Source organism: Lissotriton vulgaris, chromosome 12 (assembly GCF_964263255.1).
Source record: "Lissotriton vulgaris chromosome 12, aLisVul1.2, whole genome shotgun sequence".
NCBI classification, from domain to species: Eukaryota; Metazoa; Chordata; class Amphibia; order Caudata; family Salamandridae; genus Lissotriton; species Lissotriton vulgaris.
Window position 1 is genome coordinate 509,896,018 of NC_141700.1, and position 23,708 is coordinate 509,919,725.

Sequence of the window (23,708 nt, forward strand, 5' to 3'; positions counted from 1 at the left end):
AAGTAATCTCAGTTGTATTTATTCCTTTGTTTTTTCCAGTGAAATGCAGCGTGGAGTGTGTTCATGGCAAGTTTAAGGCCGACGAGTGCTCCTGCCTGTGTGACGTCGGGTATGGAGGCCCCCAGTGTGCTAGTGAGTTGCTGCTTCTGTCATGTGTTAATACTGCTCCTCTTTAGGCTTTTTAAAAATAAAATATGGCATGCCTTTATGCACTTTTGGATAAACCTGATGTGGGTGAATCGTCTGCACAGACTTGCATTGGAGCAAGTCTTGTCTTAACAAAATACACACAGGAACACACTTGAATGTATTTGAAATCACATTGCTTTTTTCGTGAAAATATCGAAAAGGGACAGCTGACCTTAAATTGTGTTTAAAAAAAAAAAATGTAAGTCCCTCTCCTTAAAAATGTTGGTGTCAGCCACCAGGAGCTGGAGAGCCAACTTTTGCGGGAACAAGATAGTGATGTCTTGATTACTGATTGAAATCTTTGTTACTCTGAATGTCATTTCTTGTTCCAGTACATACATTTGAGGTGTTCCACACCTCCCCGAGACACCACATTACTGTTGACACTAATAGTCTTGAGTCCAGGATGGCCTCTTCTTATTCAGCCTTGTTCAGTGAAGAACACTCAGAGGTCTCTGCTGTCTCTGAAGAGACTTCAACTCTTGCTATGGAGGTTGAACCTGGGTTCAACAGAACATTAAAATCTCGAACTCCTTGACATTATCCATACAGGAATCCAGGGGGGGTTCCACTGCTAAGGCCTAAGATTATTATTGGTAGTCTTCTTTTGTAACTTTTAGGGCCTGAATATGATGGCGGGTGGACCACCAGCGACAGGCTGTCGGTCGTGGTCTTCCAGCGGACAGACCCTCGGTTCAAACCGCCGGATTACAGTACCGGCAATTGGACCCACAGTAGTCAGATGTAAGAGCGTCTCCTCCCCAGGATCAGTGATTCCTATTGGGAAGCGGTCCTAATCATAGTCCCGAATGGCAGCAGTGCTGAGGCAGGCATCGCCGTAGGGATTATGATATCCCTTTTTGACAGCCTTTCCATGGCAGGAAGACCGCTATGAAAAGTCTTTTGGAAATGGATTTGGAGGCCCCAAACAGGGCCCGTACACCGTGGGCCAACGCAAAGTTGCCCTGGGGGCACATGTAGTGCCCATACCACGCACCTCCATGCACCTGCCATGCACCACATGGCGCATGTCACACTGTACATGTATGTGAAGGAAGTGCTCAATTTTCATGGTGGCTTGTGCTGGGGCCCTTTTTCTGGGCCGCAGCAAAAGCCACTGTGAAAAGGAGCACTTTGCGACCACCAGCTCGGCAGTCGCATTTTAAGGCGACGGTCATACCACCGCCTACTTGTTGGTCTGTCTCTTGACCACCGCGATTGCAGGCAGCGGTCCATCCACTCACTATCTTAATAACCTCCTTAGTGTAAGAAAGCAGTACTACAAAATGGGCTGTACAATTCTTACAGGGTGGTTTTGATTCAAGACTGTCAGTGTTACTCTTAAGGGAAGTGGGCAGCAGTTAAAGCCATTGGTTCTCCTTGAAGAGTCTTGGAAAAATGGAGGACTTGGGAGTACATGTTTAAAAATAATTTTCTTTTGAAGAATCCTTCTCCCAAGTCCTGGTGTAACAGAGAAAGCTTAGAAATTGGAGTTACCAGAAGTGCACGCTGATCCTGTTTTTACATAGCAGTAATTGCTGTGCTGGAAGATCAGATTGAGGTGAATCAGTGTTCACTGTGGGATTCAGTCATAGAGCAGCACAAGCTCTGCCTCTTAGAATCAGCAAGTCTGTGAGTGCAGTTGTTAAGTCCTGTACCGCATGCTAAATATACTTTAGGCAAATACACAGTAGACAAGCAGGTTAGACTCCTGAGGTTCATTTACACACACATGCCTCCATTTTTATTCTGAAGCGAGTTTTGTGGGTGTTTGCCAAGGGCAGAGCCCGTTTCAGAGGAAAGTAACTCACTTTGTAGAACCGCTGCAAGTACTTTGAGAGAGATTGTTGACCTTGCTAGTGGCCAATCTGATCCCGTGTCTCCCTATCTGCTTCTCTTGTGCAGCTAAGGAGGAATTCCCCTTTCACAGCTGTGATGTTCTGATAGACGGGGACTGCTTCCAGGTCTCCTCCGAGGCGGACAACTACTACGGAGCGAAAATCAAGTGTCAGGTAGAACCCAGTGCTATCTCAGTTGGTGGTAACACTGCTGGAAGTCACTTAAAACGTCTTAACAGTGCCCCTGTTATTGCTTTTGGTTGTGCCACCAGTGCAGAAAAAATTGACCTAACAGATGTAACCTTGGGAGCCATTTCCTTGATGGGAAACATGCCGTATTTAACACAATTTCGGTTAAATTACATATACAGGGTTGAGAAGTTTAGAAAATTGGCACTTTAGTGCAACACACCAGACATTTTTCTAGATGCTACAACCAGCTAGTCATCTCTTTTGACTTGGAATTGTTTATAGGAATGTCAAAGGGATTAGCATTTTGGGATAAGGTATATGGCCATACCAGGGCACATCCAATAATCAAAAACCTGAAATACCAGTTAAATAATCATGAGAGGTATATGCTGGGTTTGTAATCATTGTTACCCAATAGGGTTTCAGAACATTTTCTGGGAAATGCCACAATGCCATCAACTCTGCTGGCCAGCTGACCATTAAAGTCTTGGTCTGTTGTGTGTTTCATGCATTGCCCATTGTAGTTTTCCCTATGTTAGCCTAATTTTGCACATTGTAGGCCACATTTAATTTTGAACACTTTACTATATAAACACGCTTGCTTTTTTGTGCCAGATTGTATTTTCACACAGAACCTACATAGGTTTTCGCACCTTGCTCTTTTTCTGGGATTTAGTCTGAAAGCCATGGACAAGGTCAAACAGCAATACCCCTTGTTATTTTTTCTGGTCAGGCACTAGCACCTAGACATAACTTGAGAGTTCAGCTGATATTTCTGAGCAAACATACCTTTTCATATAACTAAGAGCACGGTTTCTAAAACACTGAGCAAAGGTCCTGAGGCAAGATTGCTGCGTTAGCTGAGATGTAGAACAACCATCTTTGCATGCTAAGGTGCGGGATCTGGCACTTATCCCATAGATCTATGATATATAATCATTAAGCTTCAGTAGAGGAGGGGGTTAGGCTATATGTTTTTTAATATGACAGGACGTTTTGTGATCTATGGTTTGTTAACCATGCGAACAATATTTTTATTATGCATTTGTTTCCCAATTGTCGTACAAATACTGCATCTCAGAGAATGATAGTTTAAATAAATATTCTAAACTTCCTTCATGGCTCTTGTATATTTTATTCTGGACAGGTACGAGTGAGAGTGAAAGGGTGTGTCCTATTGCCGCTATCCCGGAGTGGGTCAAGTGTGTTGTGTTCTGGGGTGCAAATTTGTTTGTTTCTCTAGAAAGGTTAGGAAGACCAGTGAGGCACTATAGCTAGTCAGACTTGGGCTCCTAGATACTGAGGTGGTATGGTGGCTCAGTTCCTGCATACTGATGGTTATTGTCCCTAGCATAGGTATGTTCCTGAGCAAAATCCCTCCACCAGGACCTTCAGCCCATAAATACCACAGTGCCATTACCTGGCAAATGTCTGAGTGCCTTCAGTTGAAGTATGGCCCTCTATAACCAACACAGGAACGCTACACTTGCAAGGTCCCAGGAATTCCCCAGTTGCATTACCCTAATGTTTGTCTAAGTGCCCTAGGCCTGAAGGGCCAGAGTTCCATGGGCCCAGAAATATCCCAGTACCACAAACCCAGAAATATTCCAGTACCACAAGCTCAGAAATACCAAATTTGTATCTCTTTAAAAATGCCACAAGAGCTTTAGAAATATGCTGGTAACATTAGATCAGATGTGACTTATTGCCAGCAGACATAAAATGCCACAGTGTTCTTAGCTCAGAATTGGTCGGTATCAGAAATAGCCCAGTATCATTCGCTCAAACATGCAGTGCCATTATCTGTGAGATGCCTCAGTGATTGAGTGCCATCCGCTCAGGAGTATTGCAGGGCCCAGCCTGTGGTGCCTCAGGGCTATCAACACTGAACAGGACAATAAAAGCAGCTGATGGCTGCCCAGTTCAGCAACACAAAAGTGCATCAATTGTCACCAGCTTACCGTGCCCTATTGCCAACATCCTAAATATGAAATGTTCCAATATCATCCAGTCAGAAATGCCCCCCTTTTCATTCATCCTATGAACGTCCCAGAACCTTCATCCCAAAATGGAACAAGTTTTATCAGTTTCAAAGTGCACCACTGACATCCTCTCCTAGGCTCTGCTGTGCAATCAGCCTAGAATTGCAAGAGTGCAATCCCCTTAGCTGTTCTACAGTCACATCTGCTTTGAAATGTTGCAATCACATCAGCTCAGCAATGGTGCAGTGTAACCCCCTCAAATTCCCCAGCTAAAATGCATTTTTGGAAATGTTTCACTCTGCCTTAACCCCTCCCCTGCTGATGACGGAACCGCTCCGTCATCAGCCGCGGTGGCGCTGTGCTGATGATGGAGCGGTTCCGTCATGGCCCGCCCGACGCGCCTGCGCTGGGCGTTCTATTGAGCGGGCGGGGCCATGACGGAAACCGCTCCGTCATAAGCACAGTGCAACTGACGCTGGTGACGGAGCGGTTCCGTCACCAGCATGCGCCCACCGCTCGGCCGCCCTCCCCTTAGCACTGCTGCGGAATAGCCGCCGCAGTGAAGGGGTTAAACTCCAGGCAGGGCTTCTCAGCAGCATCCTTAATGATGAACTGCCGGTACTCATTATTGGGATGGTGGATCGCTTTTTGATAGTATATTGAGTAAAGATTGTGCATTTCAAATTATAATCTGTACAACACACAACTTCTTCCATCCCTTTATGGAGATGACAGAGCCCAGAAGCAAGGCATGAGCCAAGCTTTGTGAGATGTACTTTGATTTTAGTTGTTGAATCTAGCATGAGAGCTTCTGAATGCTGGTTGGTCCTGGTTCCTTCTGTATTAGCACTCTGGGTTCTTCCTGGGATCTGGGCCCTTTCAAATGGCTGTGGGTCGTACTGCATGCCCTCTTTTTTGGCGCATTCAAGAGCAAGAAGCTCTCTGACATCCAAAAAAGAGGTGCTGTAGCCACACAGAGAAATGTTAGGTTGGTACTCAGATCTGCCCTCTAGACAAAGATGGACAAGAGTGTCTGCATACATTGGAAAGTAAACGTGATGTTTCTCGATGATTATATGGGGCAAAGAAGTGCAAACTTTAGGATACCAAATATCATTTTATTAGTATTGGACATCAATGTGCCCGCCTTCCCTTGTTGACTATGGTCAAAATACATAATCCATTGAAATGCAATCTCGTGAGATCCCCCTCTCTTTCTCTAGGTGGGTGAGCAGTAGCTGTATAGAAGTCCAAAGAGATGGTTCTCGTCTGGTATGAAGAGCAGGTCCTTTGTACACGTCCATAGTAACTGTTTCTGTTCCTTTAGCTGGTCTGATCATTGCTAGAGGTAGTATGGTATTACCACAAATGTGTTAACAACCAATGCCTTTACCATGCATCCTTCACCACGCAGTGCCTTTAACCTGCATTGGCTTTACCACTCATATACCTACACCAGGCATACGTTTACAACACGAGGTAAGTCTATATAAGGGTGCCTGGATATCCCCTCGAGGGATTCGTGCACTATATAAATCAGCATAACATAACTGGATAAGTGAAACTCATATATATATATTAATATATATATATATATATATATATATATATATATATATATATATATATATATATATATATATATAATACACACACATGTGTGTGTATGAGGTTTCCCATAACCCCTTCCTCTCATTTGTTTATTATAAAAATATATATTTTCTTCTTGGGGGCAACCCCCACCCCCTCCCCCACCCCCTTTTTGTAGCCTTACCTTACAATCCTATTCCCTTATCCACCATCAAAACCTAAAAACACCGTTAGCCACTCTGGGCCCTAAAACACCCTTACCCCCCTATGCCCTTAACACCCCTAAACTCTAAAAACACCATCTCCCTGTACCCTTACCTAACCATAAAATGCCCTTGCCACCCTATTCCCTTACCCACCCCTAAACCCAGAAAACTCCCTTAAAACCCTATATAGTCCTGGCCCCTTGGTATACCTCAGTAAAAATAAATGTTGTCTAGAGATTAAAAAAAATGTATTTGTGTATTGTATCATTAGAGAAGTAATTTAATTTGGGGAGACATTACTAATCCGGGTCACATTTTTCTTGACAAAATTTTTAAAAATGGCAGATGTGTTGCAGTGATGATGTAATATTTAAGAAACCTTGAGACTTATAAATTTCATTTTGGTTTCAAAACCAAGGTTTTCGGGGTTATGTGGTCTTATAGAGACAGAAAGTAACTCCTCTGAGCAATCCTTCCACCTTTTTTTCAAAATGGTGGCTCTATGTTGTTGTGTTTTAACCATCATATTGGTAATTTATTGTAATAATGTTTTTGTTTCAGATTTTCTGTTGATTCAAATTTGTAAACATGAGAGAAGCAGGTGATAGCAGAGGATCTTTACCGACTTATGGAGTGTTGCTAACTACAAAATCTGAGGACTCCTCCAACAAAGAAAGATGTGTCATATGCCAAACTAATCTGAAAGAAAAGCTAACATCAACTGCAGCTGGACATAAGAGAGTTTGAGATTGCTGCAGAAATACGACAAGATGAAGTTCACAAAAGACTGAAACTGATAGGTGAAAAGGATCAATATTTTGCAACTGCTAGGAGTAGTATACAATTGGAAAAAAAGCCTGGAAATCTTAAGTCAGGGAAGCAAGATGGTGGCCGCTTGATGTGGCCGTAACACAGTTGTTCTGTGACCGGCTGATGGACAATCTGCGCTAATTGAGAGGAGGAGAATGAAGTTATGAAATAAAAAAAACCCTGTTGGAGTATGCTGATGGTAGCTGCAATTGAGTTTTGGCAGGCAGCTACTTTATTGACATGGCTTACCGGCAGAAGGCGAGGAGATGCATTGTTGCGGAGGAAGTTTCTCTACGCCTGTCAGTGTCTACTTGTGGCAGCGTTTAGCCCCAACAACTGTAGTTCACGTAGCGGTTGCGCCCAAGACAACAAAATGGGCCTGAAGGCAGTGGGAGCTGGAGCAGGCTGTCAAAAAGTTGAAGATGTAGCCGCTCCATTTGCCCAACCGGCCGCAGCCATGCCAGTTGGGCTAATGGCTCCATTAGCCCAACCGGCCGCACAGTCACTGCAGAGCGTGACGTGTCTCCTAACTACGGCCAGTAGAGATTTGGCTGGCGAGAAGGGGAAAGAGGAGCCCCCTGCCTCTCAGCGTACACCGGGCACTCCGGTCTTAGAGCTACTTCGTGGAGAAGTGAACATTACAGAAAGGTCTAAACAGCAGGAGAAGGCTGAGGGGAATCCTGCATCTAAGAAAACACAGCTGGACATAAGGGAAAATCTGTCTAAGGCCTTACAGAGATGAGCCTTCAGGAAGATGCTCCACCTAAGAGATCGGCTCAATAGGCACCAACTACAACAGGCATGGTAAATAGCAGTACCTCTAATGCATTAACTGAGTCGAATGAGGGGGGACTGATTAAAGAACTGGCAGGCTCTCATTTGAATGCAGATTTGACGAAGATGGTGCATGGTGAGGAGTTTGCCAAAAGCAAAGGATTCCCCCGAAAAGGAGTGCTGTTGGTAGATCCCTCCAAGCCAGTAAAAACGTACAGAACCAGGCAGGCATGGTCATCTCAGATCCTGACATGAGCAATTGTTTTCTTTACTATCAGATAGATCCGATTTTGTCAGGGTATGGCTTGTAACCATTTATTGACTCTAGTGAAGGGGATAGTTTGCCTAAGGATCAGATGGGCAATACATCCATTTCAGCACGGAAGGTGGGCAAACAACTTGAACAGCTGAATGCGGAGGGAAAAAGGCTAAAGTCGGATTATTCACCAACTAGTGGGGGCCACGGTAGTTAACGGTCAAGAGGCTCCTTGCTCTAGCCCACCCTCCCTAGACTCAATCTATCAATGTATCATGACTCACAGAGAAGAGACCCATTTGGACGGCCGAAGATCTCAAGTAGCGATTCGCAAGCATCAAGGGGCAGTACTGAAGGTGGCCAAATCAGGTAGTGCTATAAGTGAGCGCTTGACAGATATCGAACTAGAGCCACCGCTCTTGAGATGAATGTGGTGGGAGCCTGTGGTCTGGTGAAGTCCCACAATACCTATATTCTAGACATTCTGGAGAATCGACAAAGATGTAACAACCTATGGGTGCTTGGTGTGCCAGAAGGAAAAGAGGGATCTGATGTCCATGCTTTTATGGTGGACATGTTTCGCCAGGCATTTTCTGAACTTAAGGGATGGAACTGGGACCAGGAAGTACAAAGAGCCCATTGTATAGAAACAACCGGCAAGGGAGGACAGGAAACCACGGGCTATACTAGTGTACATAGGTAACTTTCTCCTGAGGCAGTCAATCTTCGAGAAAGCCAGGCCCGAGGCTTAATACACAGTAGGAGAGTGCTCTTTCTTCGTTCGGCTTGACTTTTGCCGTATAATGGTGGAGTGGAGATGGCGTCTGCGACAACTTATTCAACCTTCCCCAGACAAAGGAGCCCAGGCTTACGTATTAAACCCGGCTCACCTGAAAGTAATTTGAGGGGACAGGACATTGTTTTTTATGTCTGAAATCAAAGCTAAATAATTTTTGCAGGAAACAGGTAAATTTGTATTTCGGATTTGGAGGAGGCTCTCTCCAATGTAATATACAGATTGCTTGAAAGGAAGGTGGAGTGGAGGGTTATCTTTCACATGGCTTTAAAATTTCTCACTTTTTTGTACACTTGATAGTATGCTGAACGGTAGTAGTAGGATGTATTTTCAGAGGTCTGGTGTTTTTTTATCACCACAGACCTATGCTTGGTCCGTTAAGTTCTTATGAGTGGAGGGACGGAAGTTGGTGGGGTTTGGGGGGTGGTCAGGATGTGGGGGGATGGCAGCCTGGGGGAAGGTGGGGTGCAAGAAAAATATTAGAATCCAAAGAGAGAGCAAAAAACAAAGAAAGGCAAGGAGGGACCATTATGTATAGTTTAAAATGGTACAGAATGGACATTGGGGCAAGGACTCGCATCCCGAATTGGTAAATTAACTAAATGTTCGGTTAATATGGGGGGTCTAAATCCCAGAGATAAGTGGCAGCGGGTGGCGGAAATATCTGAAAGAGACACGTTAGTGATAGAATCCTTACCTTAGAATATCTCCAGACATCAGACTGGATCCGGAAAGTTTTGCTTAGCGTTACCCTTGCACGTCAGTAGATGGTGTCTTGCCACTCCGCGCCCGTCACTGGTGTAGTAAGCGCCAAAATGACGTCACGGAGACTACTTAGGCGTCACCCATGCGCGCTGACGTCAGTTCTTTCTTTTTCCGTGCCAGCAAGCGCAGATTCGAGAGAGAGCGGTACGGTACTCCTAGTCAATAAATTTGACTTTGTTTCTGAGGACTTGTCTCTTGTTTTTGTCGAGAAATTGACTTTTGGTGCAGTAGGGTTGCCCGGGTTAAGTCCAGTTGGGACTGCCGTTGGACCATGTCGGTGACGGACCCACGCAGCGTGTCTCTCTTCTGCTTTGGGCACGCCATCACCCCAAGACATGCCCCGATGGTCGGACCATGGCGCAGACGGCTTGCGGGTGCGTTCCCAGAAGTCGTTGGAGGCCCGGCACTCTGTACCGCGCCACTCAAGATCCCGCTTCCGTAGGAGGTCAAGGGATCGCTGGCGCCGCCGACACCATCGTTTATCGGAATCGGGGACAGGTAAGTCCAAGTGCCATTTAAGGTCAAAGAAGCGGCGTCGCTCTTCGTCTGCGGGACTTGGTAGAGGGTGCGGGTGGTTGCTGCCCCACGGCTCCTCTGGGGCCTCCGTTGTCGCCTGCGGCCTATCCGCCTTTTTAGGGTCCGTACGCGACTCCGGCAGAAGTACACGTACTTCAGTCGGCCATGGACCGTTTAATTGTCCCATCGGGTCCCTCCGTTGGCTCCGGCCACGGCACCGTCGTTGGCTCCAGCCTCCGCACCGCCGTTGGATCCGGACTCGGCACCGCCATTGGCTCCGGCCTTGGCACCTCCATTGGCTCCGGCCTCGGCGCAGCTGGTGGATTCGGACCCGGTGCCACCATGGATCTGGTCTCAGCGCCACCATGGATCCGGCCCTGTTAAATGGCCCCAGATTCGGCATTGCCGTTTGCTCTGGCCACAACATCGCCTTTGGATCCGGCCTCGGCAACTTCGCTGGCTCCGTCCTCGGCGCCACCCTCGGCGCTACCTCCAGAGCCGGATCAATAGTGAGCTCAGCCTCTCTACGGGCCAGTAGATGTTGGGGAATACTGTGAAGAGTCTGAAGAGCCTCTCGCAGCTCAGTGTGAGGATGTACCACACTGGAATATCGATCTGGAGCATCCAGTACAGCTGGACTTATCTCCAAACCCTGGGCCACTGTCTCCTTCTTCCGTGTCTACAGAAGTGGTTGGGTCATATTTTGTGGAGTTGCGAAGGGGTGGTTCTTACCCTCAGTGCCTATCGGAAAACTCTCCTTCCTGAAGTGCTTCAGGCGGTGACTTCCTCCACAGAGCCACTGCTGCACTTTAATGGCACACTCACAAGCGCTCTGTTCAATGCCTAGCCCATCCTATGGGTCTCCTGTGCATTCCAGGCAACACCGGTTACGTCACACAACATCCATAGCCAGAGTGTCCGGTTGTCTAGGTCTCTGCCTCTCTAAATGGCCTTTACACCACTATTCACGCTCTGTGTAGGACACTGTGGCACAGGTGCTGCCTCAGTGTCCGGCGGTGGCTCAGACAGTGCTCTCCCAGGCAAATGCCTAAGGGGACGATGCGCCACCATCCGTCCAACTTCATAGGCAAGGGCCTACGCAGCCTAATAGGCTGTTTCGGGCCCGCCAAACGAAAAGGGGTGGCAGGATTCGCCATCTATTCCTCTGGCGCATCCATCACTTCGGACACATAACTTCTGCAGATGGTCCGAAGGGGCTACCCCCACCCCTTTCACACTACCCCTCTAACCATGCCAACTCCGTATCCCCACATCGGTGTCCACCTGGCTAAAGGGGCCATCAAGCGCCTTCCGAAGCCTGATGTAGGTCGTGGTTGTTATTTCCGCTACTTCGTGGTGTCAACGGAGGGCAACAGCCTACGTCCTGTCCTACGGGTTCGGACGTTAATCGCTTCCTCCGAAGGGAGAAGTTCAAGTTGCTCACACTTCCTCAGTTCTTGTCTGCACAAGTCTGGATGGTACTTTATGCCTGCTGGTCTCCTTTGCACTTCCCGTCCCGCACCCCCTCTGGCTTTACCTACACTATGGCTGACCCCCTGCATTTGCTGGGGTTGCCCATCAACGTGCACAAGTCACATCTGCTTCCCTCCCAGAGGCTCCTCTTCATTGGAGCGATTCTGGACAGTGAGTCCATGGCATTCGGGCTATGCTTCCCATCTTTCATCCCTTATTCTGGGGTTTGGTCTGCACAACACTGAGGCTGCTTGACCTCATGGCCTCCTAGATCCTGCTGATCAATCATGCCAGGTGGCGTATATGGGCTCTGTAGGGGGCCTTCAAGTTAAGGTGGACGCAGCATCATGGAAACCTATCCGCCTACGTCAAGATCTCGGAGAGCAGTGCACAGTACTTGCAGTGGTGGCACACGGACCAGTGTTGGGTCAGTGCAGCTCCCTCTCTCTTCCCCAACCGGGGCATACAGTACTGACCGATGCGTCCCTCCTGGGTTGGGACGGCCGTATATCACTGGCGGAGATCAGAGGACTCTGGTCTCTGGCAGAGTCCAAACTCCATATCCATCTTTCGGAGCTAAGGGAGATCCTACTTGCGCTGAAAACATTCCTTCCCTCTGTCCAGGGAAGTGTAGTGCAGGTGTTCACGGACAGCACCACCGCCATGTGGTATTGAAATAAGCAGGGCGGGTGGGGTCGTGGACGCTATGTCAAGAGACTCTGCGCCTCTGGACGTGGCTGGCACATCACAACATTACCTTGATGGTTCAATACCTGGCGGGTTCTTTGAACACCAGGGCGGATGAACTTAGCCGCCAGTGTCTGATGGATCACGAATGGCGTCTGACCTCGGGTGTGGCGCAAGGTCTCTTTCTGCAGTGGGGAGAGCCTTGGTTAGATCTATTTACCACTAACGAGAATGTGCAATGTCCTCAGTTCTGCGCGCTGGACTTTCCGAGGCAGCAGTCGCTCTGCGACGGTTTTCGGCGCAAGTGGAGTTGCGGTCTGTTGTACACGTTTCCGCCTATACCGCTTCTGCCCAGAGTGCTGATGTAGATTCAGCACGACCGAGCCCAGGTCATCCTTGTGGCTCCGGATTGGGTGTGAAGATACTGGTATACCAAGCTACTCACCATGGCGATCGATCCCCCGATCTGACTGCCTCTCCGGGAGGATCCTCTGTCGCAGCAGCAGGGGAGGGTCCTCCACCCACACCTGTCCAGCCTCCACCTCCATGCGTGGAGATCGAGCGGCGACAGTTGACACCCTTTGACCTTCCTCCCAAAGTCTGTGATGTCATTCTGGCAGCCAGGCATCCCTCTTTGTGGCATGATGCACAGCTAAGGCTGTGGCTCCCCTTTCTGCCCTGCTTTCTGAAGTTCTTTTGTTCCTTCTTTCTTTGGCTCAGCAGGGCTCTGCTCTGGGCACTATCAAAGGTTATCTTTCAGCCATTTCCACCTTTTTACAGCTTCCTGACCAGCCTTCTCTTTTTAAGTCCCCTGTTGTTAACAATATATCTGTAAGAGACATTAGTTAGTGATAGATTCTTTACTGCCCCACCCATCCTCCCCGTTCTGCAAACTGATTACTAGGGTTAAGGTCATCCCCTTTTAGGGCCCTAGTTTTATGCACCAATGGTCAGTATCTTGCATCGCTCTGCGTTCCTGGCGCGGAAAGTCGTGTACAGAACTGATGTCAGCGTGCATGGGTGCTGCCTAAGTAGTCTCTGTGACGTCATCTCGGCGCTTACGATGCCAGTGACGGGCGCGAAGCTACAGGACACCACCTACTGACGCGCAGGGGTACTGCTAAGCAAAACTTTGCGGATCAAGTCTGACGCCTGGGGATATTCTAAGGTAAGGAATCTATCACTAACTAATGTCTCTTACAGATTTATCGTTACACCAGTAGTAACTTTTGATTTAAATTCACTGGGGCCAAAGGTGATATGTCAACAGGAAACTCATATTCCAAGGGGTAAGAGAGAATTGTTGACTATAAGGAGCTTCAAATTAGTAGCATATACGACTCAGACCTCATTGATACAGGGTTTTGCTATCTTAAAAACAAATTGGGCCCGCTAAGAGAGAGAGGTTAAATAAGAAGGGAAGCCCTTGGATAATCCAGCCTCATATTGGCCTAGCTCCTTGATAAACTCTGACACCAAACTGTATTCAAACATGTTAGCACTGTGCTTGGGGGATCATAGCTAACCTGGTCATACCAAGGCCACACGGATTCATACCTGGCAGAGGAACAACGGATCATATTAGACAAGTGGTAACTTTATTTGATATTGTTGAAACAACAGGTGACCGGATGGCTATGATCCTCCTCGATGCAGAGAAAGCATTTGATAGAGTGTCGTTGGGATATCTGTTTTGGGTTATGGAGCAAAAAGGATTTGGTCCATGCTTTATTAAAGCCATAAGGGCTGCATGTACTACCCCCTATGCTAGGCTGCAAATTATGAGTCAAGAGTCAGGGAGAATTGAAATCACGAGAGGGACTAGGCAAGGTTGTCCCTGCTCCCCAATTCTGTTTGCCCTCTATATAGACCATTTTATTCTACAAATTGCCAAAAGTCAAGGTAGAAAATGCCAGTTAGCATTAACAGATATGACACTAAAGTATTGGCATATGCAGATGACATTGCAGTGATAACTGTAGATCCTGAGAAGGCTATAGTCGAGATAGAGCAAATCACAGGGGAATTCAGGAGTAAATCTGGTTATTTACTGAATAGGGAAAAAACCCAGATTATCTGTGCAGACAATGTCGTATTTACAATGCTTTCCGCATGGACACATCAACATATCTAGTGATTAAGATCAGCCCTAAGGTGTCTACTATCTATCACATGACTCTGCAGCCACTGAGTGGTAAGGATAACACAGAGTTAAGGTAAGAAAAAATGGGCTAGGTTCAATATGTTGACAATTTTAGTATTGCCTAAAGTGGTTTATTTATTTAGGTCTAACTCTCTCAAGGTTGACGGTCCTTACTTAAGAATTTGGATGCCATTTCCTCTCATTTTATTTGGCAATGTCAGAAGATCAGGAGATCCCTTAAGGTTTTAATCCTTCTACAGGAACGGGGAGGGTGGGCAGCTCCCAGAGAGTGTATAAGGCAGCAGGAACGGGGAAGAACTACATTATTGTGTCATTCAACCTACCATTTATGAGCTGGCACTTGGCAAAGCTGCTTAGAGGTGCCTCCTTTGACAGATCAAGCAGAACTACGTTTAAAAAGTGTGGTTCAAGACTGTGACCACTGCCTAGAGAGTCTGGAAAAAGGTTCAAAAGCTGAAAGCGATACAATAGATATACTCATCCAGGGGGATCACGGATTATTCCGGCCAATTTTTATGATGGAATGGGTAAACAATGGGAACAATATAGGCTCATCAAGGTTTAGGATCTTTACTCTGCCAACCACATGTATTCATTTGTGGAGCTCCAACAGGATTTTGGGCTAACCGAAGGGTCTTTCTTTAAGTATGTGCAAGTAAAGGAATTTTTGACACAAGTCAGGGACTGTGAGATATCATTAGAAAGTATACCCTTTTTGGAGATTATAAGTCATCCGGATTATAGGATAGGACAAATATATAATCTTTTAAGGGCCACTGGCACAGATGATTTGGAGAAGACAGAATCAAACTGAATGAGGAAACTAGAAGAAGGGGATGTGGATTTGTATATGTCCATAGGACTGGATGCTAAGGATTTTCTCTCAACTAATCTGAAAGCTCAGCATTATAAAATGATTTTCAACCTTTAGTATACTCTGGCGAGGCTGTTTGGTTGGGGTAAGAGGGAGGATGACAAGTGCAGCAGGAGTGACGAAGGCCCTGCAGACACGATTGATATGTTTTATGGGTGTGAGAAGCTGCTATATTTAAAGCAAGGCATTGAGCTATATTGGAAAAAGCTGTTTGGGAGGGAGATAAGTATAAGCCCATCAAGGATTCTCTTTGGATACGACAGCCAAATGTATAATGGCTTGATTTGTATGTTTGGCAGTTGCTCAAGTTAATCGCTACAGTTTGGAAAAGTGCAGAACTCCCCACGTGTCAGGCATGGCTAGGATGATTAATGGGCTTCTACCATGTGGAAAGGTCCTTGTCTAACTGTAAAGGTAGGGGAGCTAGGAAACATGGCAAAACAATCTGGCTCCCTATGATTAACTGACTCCCATGGAGGTATTGACCGGCAATATCAATGTAGATAACGGGGGAGTTTTTTTTATGATCGTATTTTATTAACAAACCTATTCGGTGTCGGTTATGACATGGAAAAGAGAGGGAGGGGGGTTCTTTTTTTCTTTGCTTTGTTACTATGATATAGGTATAACAGCGATTTGATCTTAAATTGATATCATCGTATTTCATTGTATGTTCTTCTCTTTCGGGAATACATTTAAAAAAGGAAGCCATTGAATCACAACAAGAATTAGAGTCTATTCAGAAATTAACGACAACCAAACCCATTGCCATCCACTTAGAAGAGCGATGGCTACCCCTCATCCACCTCCAACAACTGATCTGAAAGCAGAAAATCTTCAATGTGTGAGCTGTGGTTCGCCAGAACAAGGGCCAAAGAGACTAACGAAAGAACAAAGTACAGAGTATGTTATTCCCAAAGGGGAAATATGTTTTTATCTTCAGCCAGTTTCTTCGAAGATGGCGTTTTTAGCCGAGTAGCTGATCTAAACAGCGAAGTGAATGTATTTGCAGTGGATTTGTATTCCCAACCAAACTGCATCTGGGCATACATTAAAAAATATGAATGTACAAATAGCTCCCAGCAGCAAAGTAACTGTAATACTTAAGTTAAGTTGGCACTCTTTGAAAAAGCAAATTAAGTTGTAAAGCCACTCTTGAGTGCTGGCTACTGGTTCACACTCAGTGAGATCAAAGGTATAATTGTCAACATTGATGACACTATATTGATCCATAATAATGAAACGAAGATTTTTGTACAATGACAGAATTCGTTTTTGTCAGTCTAAGAAATAGACTGTGCGACTTGTGGTGATCTCCACTGACAATAAAATCAGTAGCAACTATTTTAATAAATGTTCTGAAAGATTTAGATTTTGGACTTAATGACAAATTTTATGATGCCCCAGAGCACCGCAAATCATGGGAGTCAACAAGAATGCCTGATGTCTTAACAATTTTTCCATCATTGTTTAATATCAGTAAAGCAAAACTGTTACGAACTGTAGTCTTGAGTTCGGAACAGAAGCTGACAACATTGATAAGGTCTTTGAAGATATAAGTGAAGAAGTGGAAGATAATCCCATGAACCGACATCCTTGTGCTGTGCACATGTACTGTCTTTTCCAAATCCTGTTTTATGTATTACATCACAGCAAAAAGGAAACTCCCTTACACATGATGACTGCCCACACAATCTATGACAAGTGCAAAAGTAGCGAGCTAATCACTTCAATTAATAGGATTGGTGAATCAACAAGTTATAATGACATAGTACGGCTCAGGAACTTGATAGCAGCTAATGCGGTAACATCTTGTGAATCTGACGGCACACTCCTTCCAAGTCACTTTACCAGGAAAGGATTTACAATTGCTGCTCTTGATAATTTTGAAGACAGCTCTTTTTTTGTATGGAACATCCAGCACACATGATACTGCATGGTGCTTTTTCAAGACTGTACCAATAAAGTTGCTGCTGATAAACAAGGTGTGTCAGCTGTAGGCATAAACTAACAAAGCTGCAAACTTAGAACCCAACTGCCTTGCTAACATGTGCAAAATCACTACAAGCCATCCCAATCTACCAGAAAGTTTCAGAGTGACTGAGGACATGGATCTTCTTCTACCGGATGCTGCGGTCCGCAAAACTGATTTAACTGAATTTAATCACATCGCTTTTTCGGTGCGGACTGAAGGATGAAGAAAAGCCAGTACCTCCGTGGGCCGGAATCCATGCTCCAATCTCCCATAATACCGTCCCACTGAAGAAGATTGGGTTTGTACCAGTAATACCATCTCCAATATCAAACTATGCAATAGTATACACAGGTGTAATACATTTCCAAAATGTGCTTGCTCAGCTTCAAGATCAGCCTATCATGCCAATTTTCTGCGATGGAGGCTTTTTCTTTCTTGTACTTGACATTTTTATGAGCAATCCAGTAGAATTTGATGATCTTTATCCAATGATGGGCATTTTCCACATGACAAAAGTTGCATTGTGGTGTGCAGGAAATTATCTCAGTGATGTGACATAGACAATACACTTATTGAGGCTGAAATCTTTGAACGCAAAACTGTCCAATCAGTATTGAGCGGAACTCAATATGTTTGTTTGTTACAAGGTATGCTCATAATATCTGAGGCTATAGAAACATTGCGTTGGAATCCATTCTGGAACAAGAATGACAAATTAGGTTTTGCATATCTTGTCTCAGAAGTGAACATGGCACAGGGTGCACTTCATTACAAGACATAATTCAATGCCAAGCAATGTTCAATACACTCAGTTCCTAATCAGAAAACCTGAAAAACAAGTTAGTAGAGTTTGTCAAAGATTGTGAAGAAAAATCAGAACTTGATGAGCATGGGGAAAATGTTGTACACAGGATAGCTCCATGAAAAACGTGGTACATACTGATCTGGAAGGTGATTGGAAGCTGCATGTGAAGACTGTGGAGTCACTGTTTACTGTGTTTTGTGAATTTGATTTCATAAACTACCTGAGATATGGGTCCCGTTATTGGAAAGAGTGAAGAAGCTAAACGTGGAAAAACCATATCTCCACAGAAAATTCATCCAAAGACATTTTGTGCTGAAAGACACGGGGAAGGTTCAATGCTGTGGCACCAGATATGAAACTGGAACAGACAATCCAGAGAACACAGAAGAGCTCCAAGGGAATTGTTGGTCAGGCACGTAAAAGTGAATATGTTTCTCAGTGGCAGCTAGTTTACCATGAAGTCATTTCTATTTGCAATGTTTTCAGTGAGACGACAAATTACAAATTATGGGACTATCGTGAAATTGTTCCTCACCACGAACTTGTGGGAAAAGAGGGGAACGTTTTAATAAACTTGTTGACAGCCTTCTTCATTTCATCAGCAATGTCTACCCAAGATACATTACTTCTCTAATGGTCCAAAAACACAAATTAAAAATTAAAATCTCTGGACAACAATGTATTTTATGGAGGTTAATAAGGGGGCCAGGATTAATACCCTAACCCACCCTTAATGCCTAAAAAATCCCATACCCTAAAAACACAGTTACCACCCTATGCCCTTAGCCAGCCCCTATATCTAAAAATAACCTTACACCCAAGGTAAAGGATGCGTGGTAAAAGCATGTTGTTCTCAAAACAGTGTTATAATGGCTGTCTCCTCCGCTAGAGGATTGTGGAAAATATTATGATTGGCCTTTCTCCTAAAGTTGGCAGCTGACCAAGATCTTAATTGGGAATGATAGCTTGGAAGTTGGACAACCAACAACTTAGCAGTGATGGTCTGCAAGCACCTAGGAACATTACTTTGAAAAGGGGAGACTTTCAATCCGTCAGTTAAGTCAGATGCTAGAGATTTGTAGTATTTTGTTATCCTGTATGACATGTTAAGTTTAGCTCAGACCTTGGACACACTGATCCTGCTAACTGCCTCTTTTGCCTTGGATGGGCCTATAGCCCAAAGCAAATTAAGGAGGGATGCAGATATGTATGATTTGTGGAGCGAACTGTGACTTGTCTGTGTTGTTACAGGTTGTGTACAAAATGTTTATAAGTTTCCCCTCGAAGAATGCCAGAAGGCTGAGCCCAAATTGTTGCTTATTGGGATTGCAGGACTACTTTGTAAACGACTTTGAGCAGTTTCAGTTTCAATTTGGTTGCCTCTGTTCTTAAGTGTCCTCCAATTCGACCTAGAGAATTGCGCTCATTAATTCACTCCTGACCTGATTATGACCTTAGACTAAGTAGAGGCCGAAACGCCATCAATTACAAATGTAATATAGACTCTGATTGACCCAACTCTGGAGTCCAGAGTCATGCGTCTTTTTCATTTTGTTTATATGCACTTGTGACTTTTCTATTCGCCTTGCACTTTTTCACTATTTGAGTGCTTTTTTATGCAATCAAACTGTTTTTTTCTCCGCTCTTTATTCGTTATTGCATGGTTAATTTCTCTAATGTGGATCGTAGCTACATCTATTAACTATTTGAATATTATTTTGCAACAAAGTCGACAGTGAACCATTGTTGTCTTGTATTTACTAGTGTCCCAGGTTCCTGTTTTAGCAAAATGGGCATACTCTTGTTCATCCCTCAAGGTTCTTATGTTTACAAAGTACATAGCATGAGAATCAATCCACTTGGCATCATTTTGGATTCATTGCTTCCGCTTGTTTTCACTTTCACAGGAAAAGGGAGGCGTGCTGGCTCAGATAAAGAATCAAAAGGTTCAGGACATCTTGGCATTTTACCTTGGGCGTTTAGAAGCCACCAATGAGGTTACAGATATGGACTTCGAAACGAGAAACTTTTGGATTGGTGAGTGAATTTGAAAGAGCTAACATTGTAACCAATTACTCAGGCCTTATCGCATTTTAGGAAGCTTTTCGCTTTTTGTTTACTGCATGAGCTCAGCTTGCTAAAATGTACCAACCAAGCATGCAAGGCATTTGTTTTTAAATGTTTGATACTTTAGTAATTCCTACGCTTGTTACCATTATGCATAGAAAAGACACAACTGATTTACAGCTAGTAAAAATAACTTATAAATGTTTTTTTCACATTTTTGCTTGTGATGATATATATATCTATATGATATATAGATATATATATATGATCAAGCCCGGGTTCCCTGGACGAAACGCGTATGTCTGCATGGAGGAAATAAAGCACTGAGATAATTAAACTTGCGGTTGTGGTCCGTTTCCTGATTGGTGCCCTGAGGTGCTGTGATGTTGGGGATCGTGTGTGTATATATATATATATATAAACACTGAAAAAACCATAGGTTTCACACCAGTTATAGTTAGCTGGAAATTTTACTGACATAAAACCATTGAAATTCCCACGTTATAGTTAGGTGGACTCACTATAACTTGCGCGTGTAATGCACTGCTGATGACATCACATATTACATCACTCATGACCTGGTCAGTGACATCACTCATGACATCACTGATGACACCATCCAGTGAATGTGTGTCTTTCTGAAAAATAAATATTAGTGAGTAATGTTTAAATTTTTAAATATATGTATTAGTGTTTCACTTTGTGTATAAGTAGCTGCATGGGTTGGTGAGTAGGTACATGTGTATGTACATGGGTTATTACATGTTTTATTAGTATCAGTATGAGTGTTTGTATTGTTTAGTGTGGGAATTGCTTATAACATTGATGCATGAGTGACTGACTCACTGTTTGTATGTGTTTTGAAGACAGCATATGTGCAGGACTGTATGGGTGGATGAGTGTGTATATGTGTGTGTTAGTGAGTGAATGACTGTCTCACTAGTGTCTTTATCAGTAACAACATATGTTTTAATCTGATATATGTGAGTATTGATGTTTATAAGTGAGTATATGTGAGATTGTAAGAGTTCCTGTTTAAATAAGTATGTATTTCTATACGTAATTGTTTAAGAGAGTGAGTATCCGTAAGTTTCCTTAGAAGTAAGGTGGTAGTGTGTGTATAGCTGTATATGCAAATTAATGGATGCTCAATAGTTTATTTGCATGTGTGATTATGTGTGTGAGTAACTTTTGGATGACTGTCGGTGTGTAATAGGATGTATAGGTGTTTCACTACATATGATGAGTGAATATATGTATGAGTGACTATGTAGAACTGTTGGTGAATGAGTGGATGTGTATATAGATGGTGGTATTACTGAATTGGTTGTTGTAACTGGTATGGGTATCACCACTTTTTTGGAAAATGTTAGTTTTTATTTTTCAATATGTGTTTCAAGGGTTACTTTACAGTGAAAGGAGGTCAGTCTCTCTGTCACAAGGACAGTGTCATCAGTGATGTCATGAGTGATGTCACTGACCATGTCATTAGTGATGTAATATGTGATGCCATCAGCAGTGCATTACACGCGCAAGTTATAGTGAGTCCAACTAACTATAACGTGGGAATTTCAGTGGTTTTATGTCAGTAAAATTTCCAGCTAACTAGAACTGGTGTGAAACCTATGGTTTTTTCAGTGAATTTCATAGGTTTTTTTAAATGCAAAATTCCTAACTATAAGTCTCACTTTATAAGTAAGACTGTTAACGCTCTAGTTGTTCTTGAGAACACTCTGGTACATTCTATCATTGGGCTATAGTTGGGCTACATATGGCTGATATTTGGGCTACATTAGTATTTTTTTGTCTCTGGTGGCCATCTTTGGGCTACGTTTGGGCTGTAACATATATATAGCCCAATGTAGCACAGTATATATTTTTTTTAAAGTTATTTTTCGTAAAAACCACTTGAGTATAGCAAAGGCACATCGGGTTACCAGTCCCTACAATTTTTCCCATTTTAAAAAAAATATATATTTTATTTTTTTTTCTTCCTAGGAGCGCTCCCGGAGCGCGCCCCGGTGAGCGCCCCGGAGAGTGTACTCGTTTGAAGCGCCCCAGGGCGCGCCCAGGGGAGCGTCCCGTAAGCGCCAATATCGGGAACGAAAACATGATCGTGACGTATCACGTAACCGCGTGATGCGTCATATGACGCACAGCGTAAGCGCACCCGGAAGCACGCATGCGCATACGATCGCAAAACGTTTTGACGCGCTTCCGCTGCGCGCCCCGGGTCGCATAGTGTAAGCGCGTCGGGTCATGTGACCTGAAAATAACCCTTTTCATTGGTTCACAACACTTTTGGTTTCTAAATGATGAAAGCCCTGCTCATGTGACTTGAAAATAACACTTTTCATTGGTTCAAAACACTTTTGGTTTCCAAATGATGAAAGCCCTGATCATGTGACTTGAAAATAACACTTCTCATTGGTCCAGAACAGTTTTTTTTTCCAAATGATGAAAGCCCCCTCCTTTTTTCTTTATTCTCACTTTGTCCTTTGACTGAGGAAGACCTGTTTGGAGATCTGTCTCTAATATATTCTTCTTAAAAATGGCTACAGTAGCAGCAGCTGGAGCATCTGCCCCACCACCACCACCACCACCATCAAAAAGACCACCAGAAGATCACGTTGGTGGTCAAGAAGAAGAGGAGGAGGAGGAGGAAGAGGAGGAACGCTCAAGGCAGTTCCTGCAAGAAGTTCATCAGCCCTACAAACCAAAAGAGCGCTTCGTATGGCAGTTCTACAAAATCCCAAGGGGTTTCAAAAAAGTCAACGCTGCGAAGGTGACTTGTTTGATTTGTGATGCAGAGCTGTCCAGGGGGAACCCTAACAAAAAATATTCCTTCGGGAATCATACCATGATTCGGCACATGATCCGTTGGCACCCAATCAACTATTCTGCTGCAGAGGTAAGGGACCTCTGCAGTAAGCTACCCCCATTATCATCTAGACCCTCAACATCAAAAGAACCAACTCCATCGGGTTCAGAGGCAACAGAGACAATGCCTATCATACAACCCAAATTTAACGATTTTAAAATCATGTGCAGATATTGTGGTAAGTTAATTTGCTATGGTGAGCAAAGTGTTAAACTTATCATCTGTGCTGGGGAGAACCATAAGTGCCCGAAAAAACCCTAATTTTTTGCACAATTTTTTTTGCTCCAGTTGAGCCATTTACAATTCCCTGTTTTTTGTTGCTCCCCCAAGAAAATACAAAAAAAATATAAAACTGTTCAGAAAAGCCATAAAAAGTAAAAAAAATTTAAAAAAAAAAAAAAAAGAAAACAACAAAAAGAAGAAAAAAAACAGTTCTTTTCAGAACTACCTCCCATTTATATAAAATGACTTAAATTTTTAAACTCTGCCATTCTCTTTTCTCCCCGGTGCGCGTACCGGGCGCTCCCCCCGCGCAAATCGGAAAAAAAAAATTTTTTTTTGCCCCGCGGGGCCCTTTTATAGCCCCCACATGAAACCTAGGGGGTCAGGGGGGTCTACTCTGCCCCCTAATGGTCTTTTCCCCCTTTGTTTTGGCCACCTCTTGTGTCTCGATCCTACCGAGACACAAGATGGCGGCCGCTCCGGACCGTTTGGAATGTTTACAGACACCCGAGAGCCAATCAGCTTTCCGTGCGCAAGTCGTGTAGCGCGCCCGGAGCGCTCCCCGGAGCGCGTACTGGGGCGCTGCCATAGATATATATATTTTTTTAACCTAAATTACTCAAAATCCACTGGAGCACATATCTTG

The 23,708-nt window shown here is 44.3% G+C and overlaps 1 protein-coding gene across 1 annotated transcript in view; it reads left to right on the plus strand.

The window, feature by feature from the left end:
- The window catches only part of LOC147677619 (C-type lectin domain family 18 member A-like), a 226,248-nt gene that overhangs the window by 146,353 nt on the left and 56,187 nt on the right, over window positions 1–23,708 (plus strand). Inside the window, exons 7-9 of the mRNA XM_086945571.1 lie at window positions 40–132; window positions 2,095–2,201; window positions 19,800–19,929. Coding sequence (XP_086801697.1) covers window positions 40–132; window positions 2,095–2,201; window positions 19,800–19,929 — 330 coding nt within the window. The remainder of the gene's footprint in view (window positions 1–39; window positions 133–2,094; window positions 2,202–19,799; window positions 19,930–23,708) is intronic.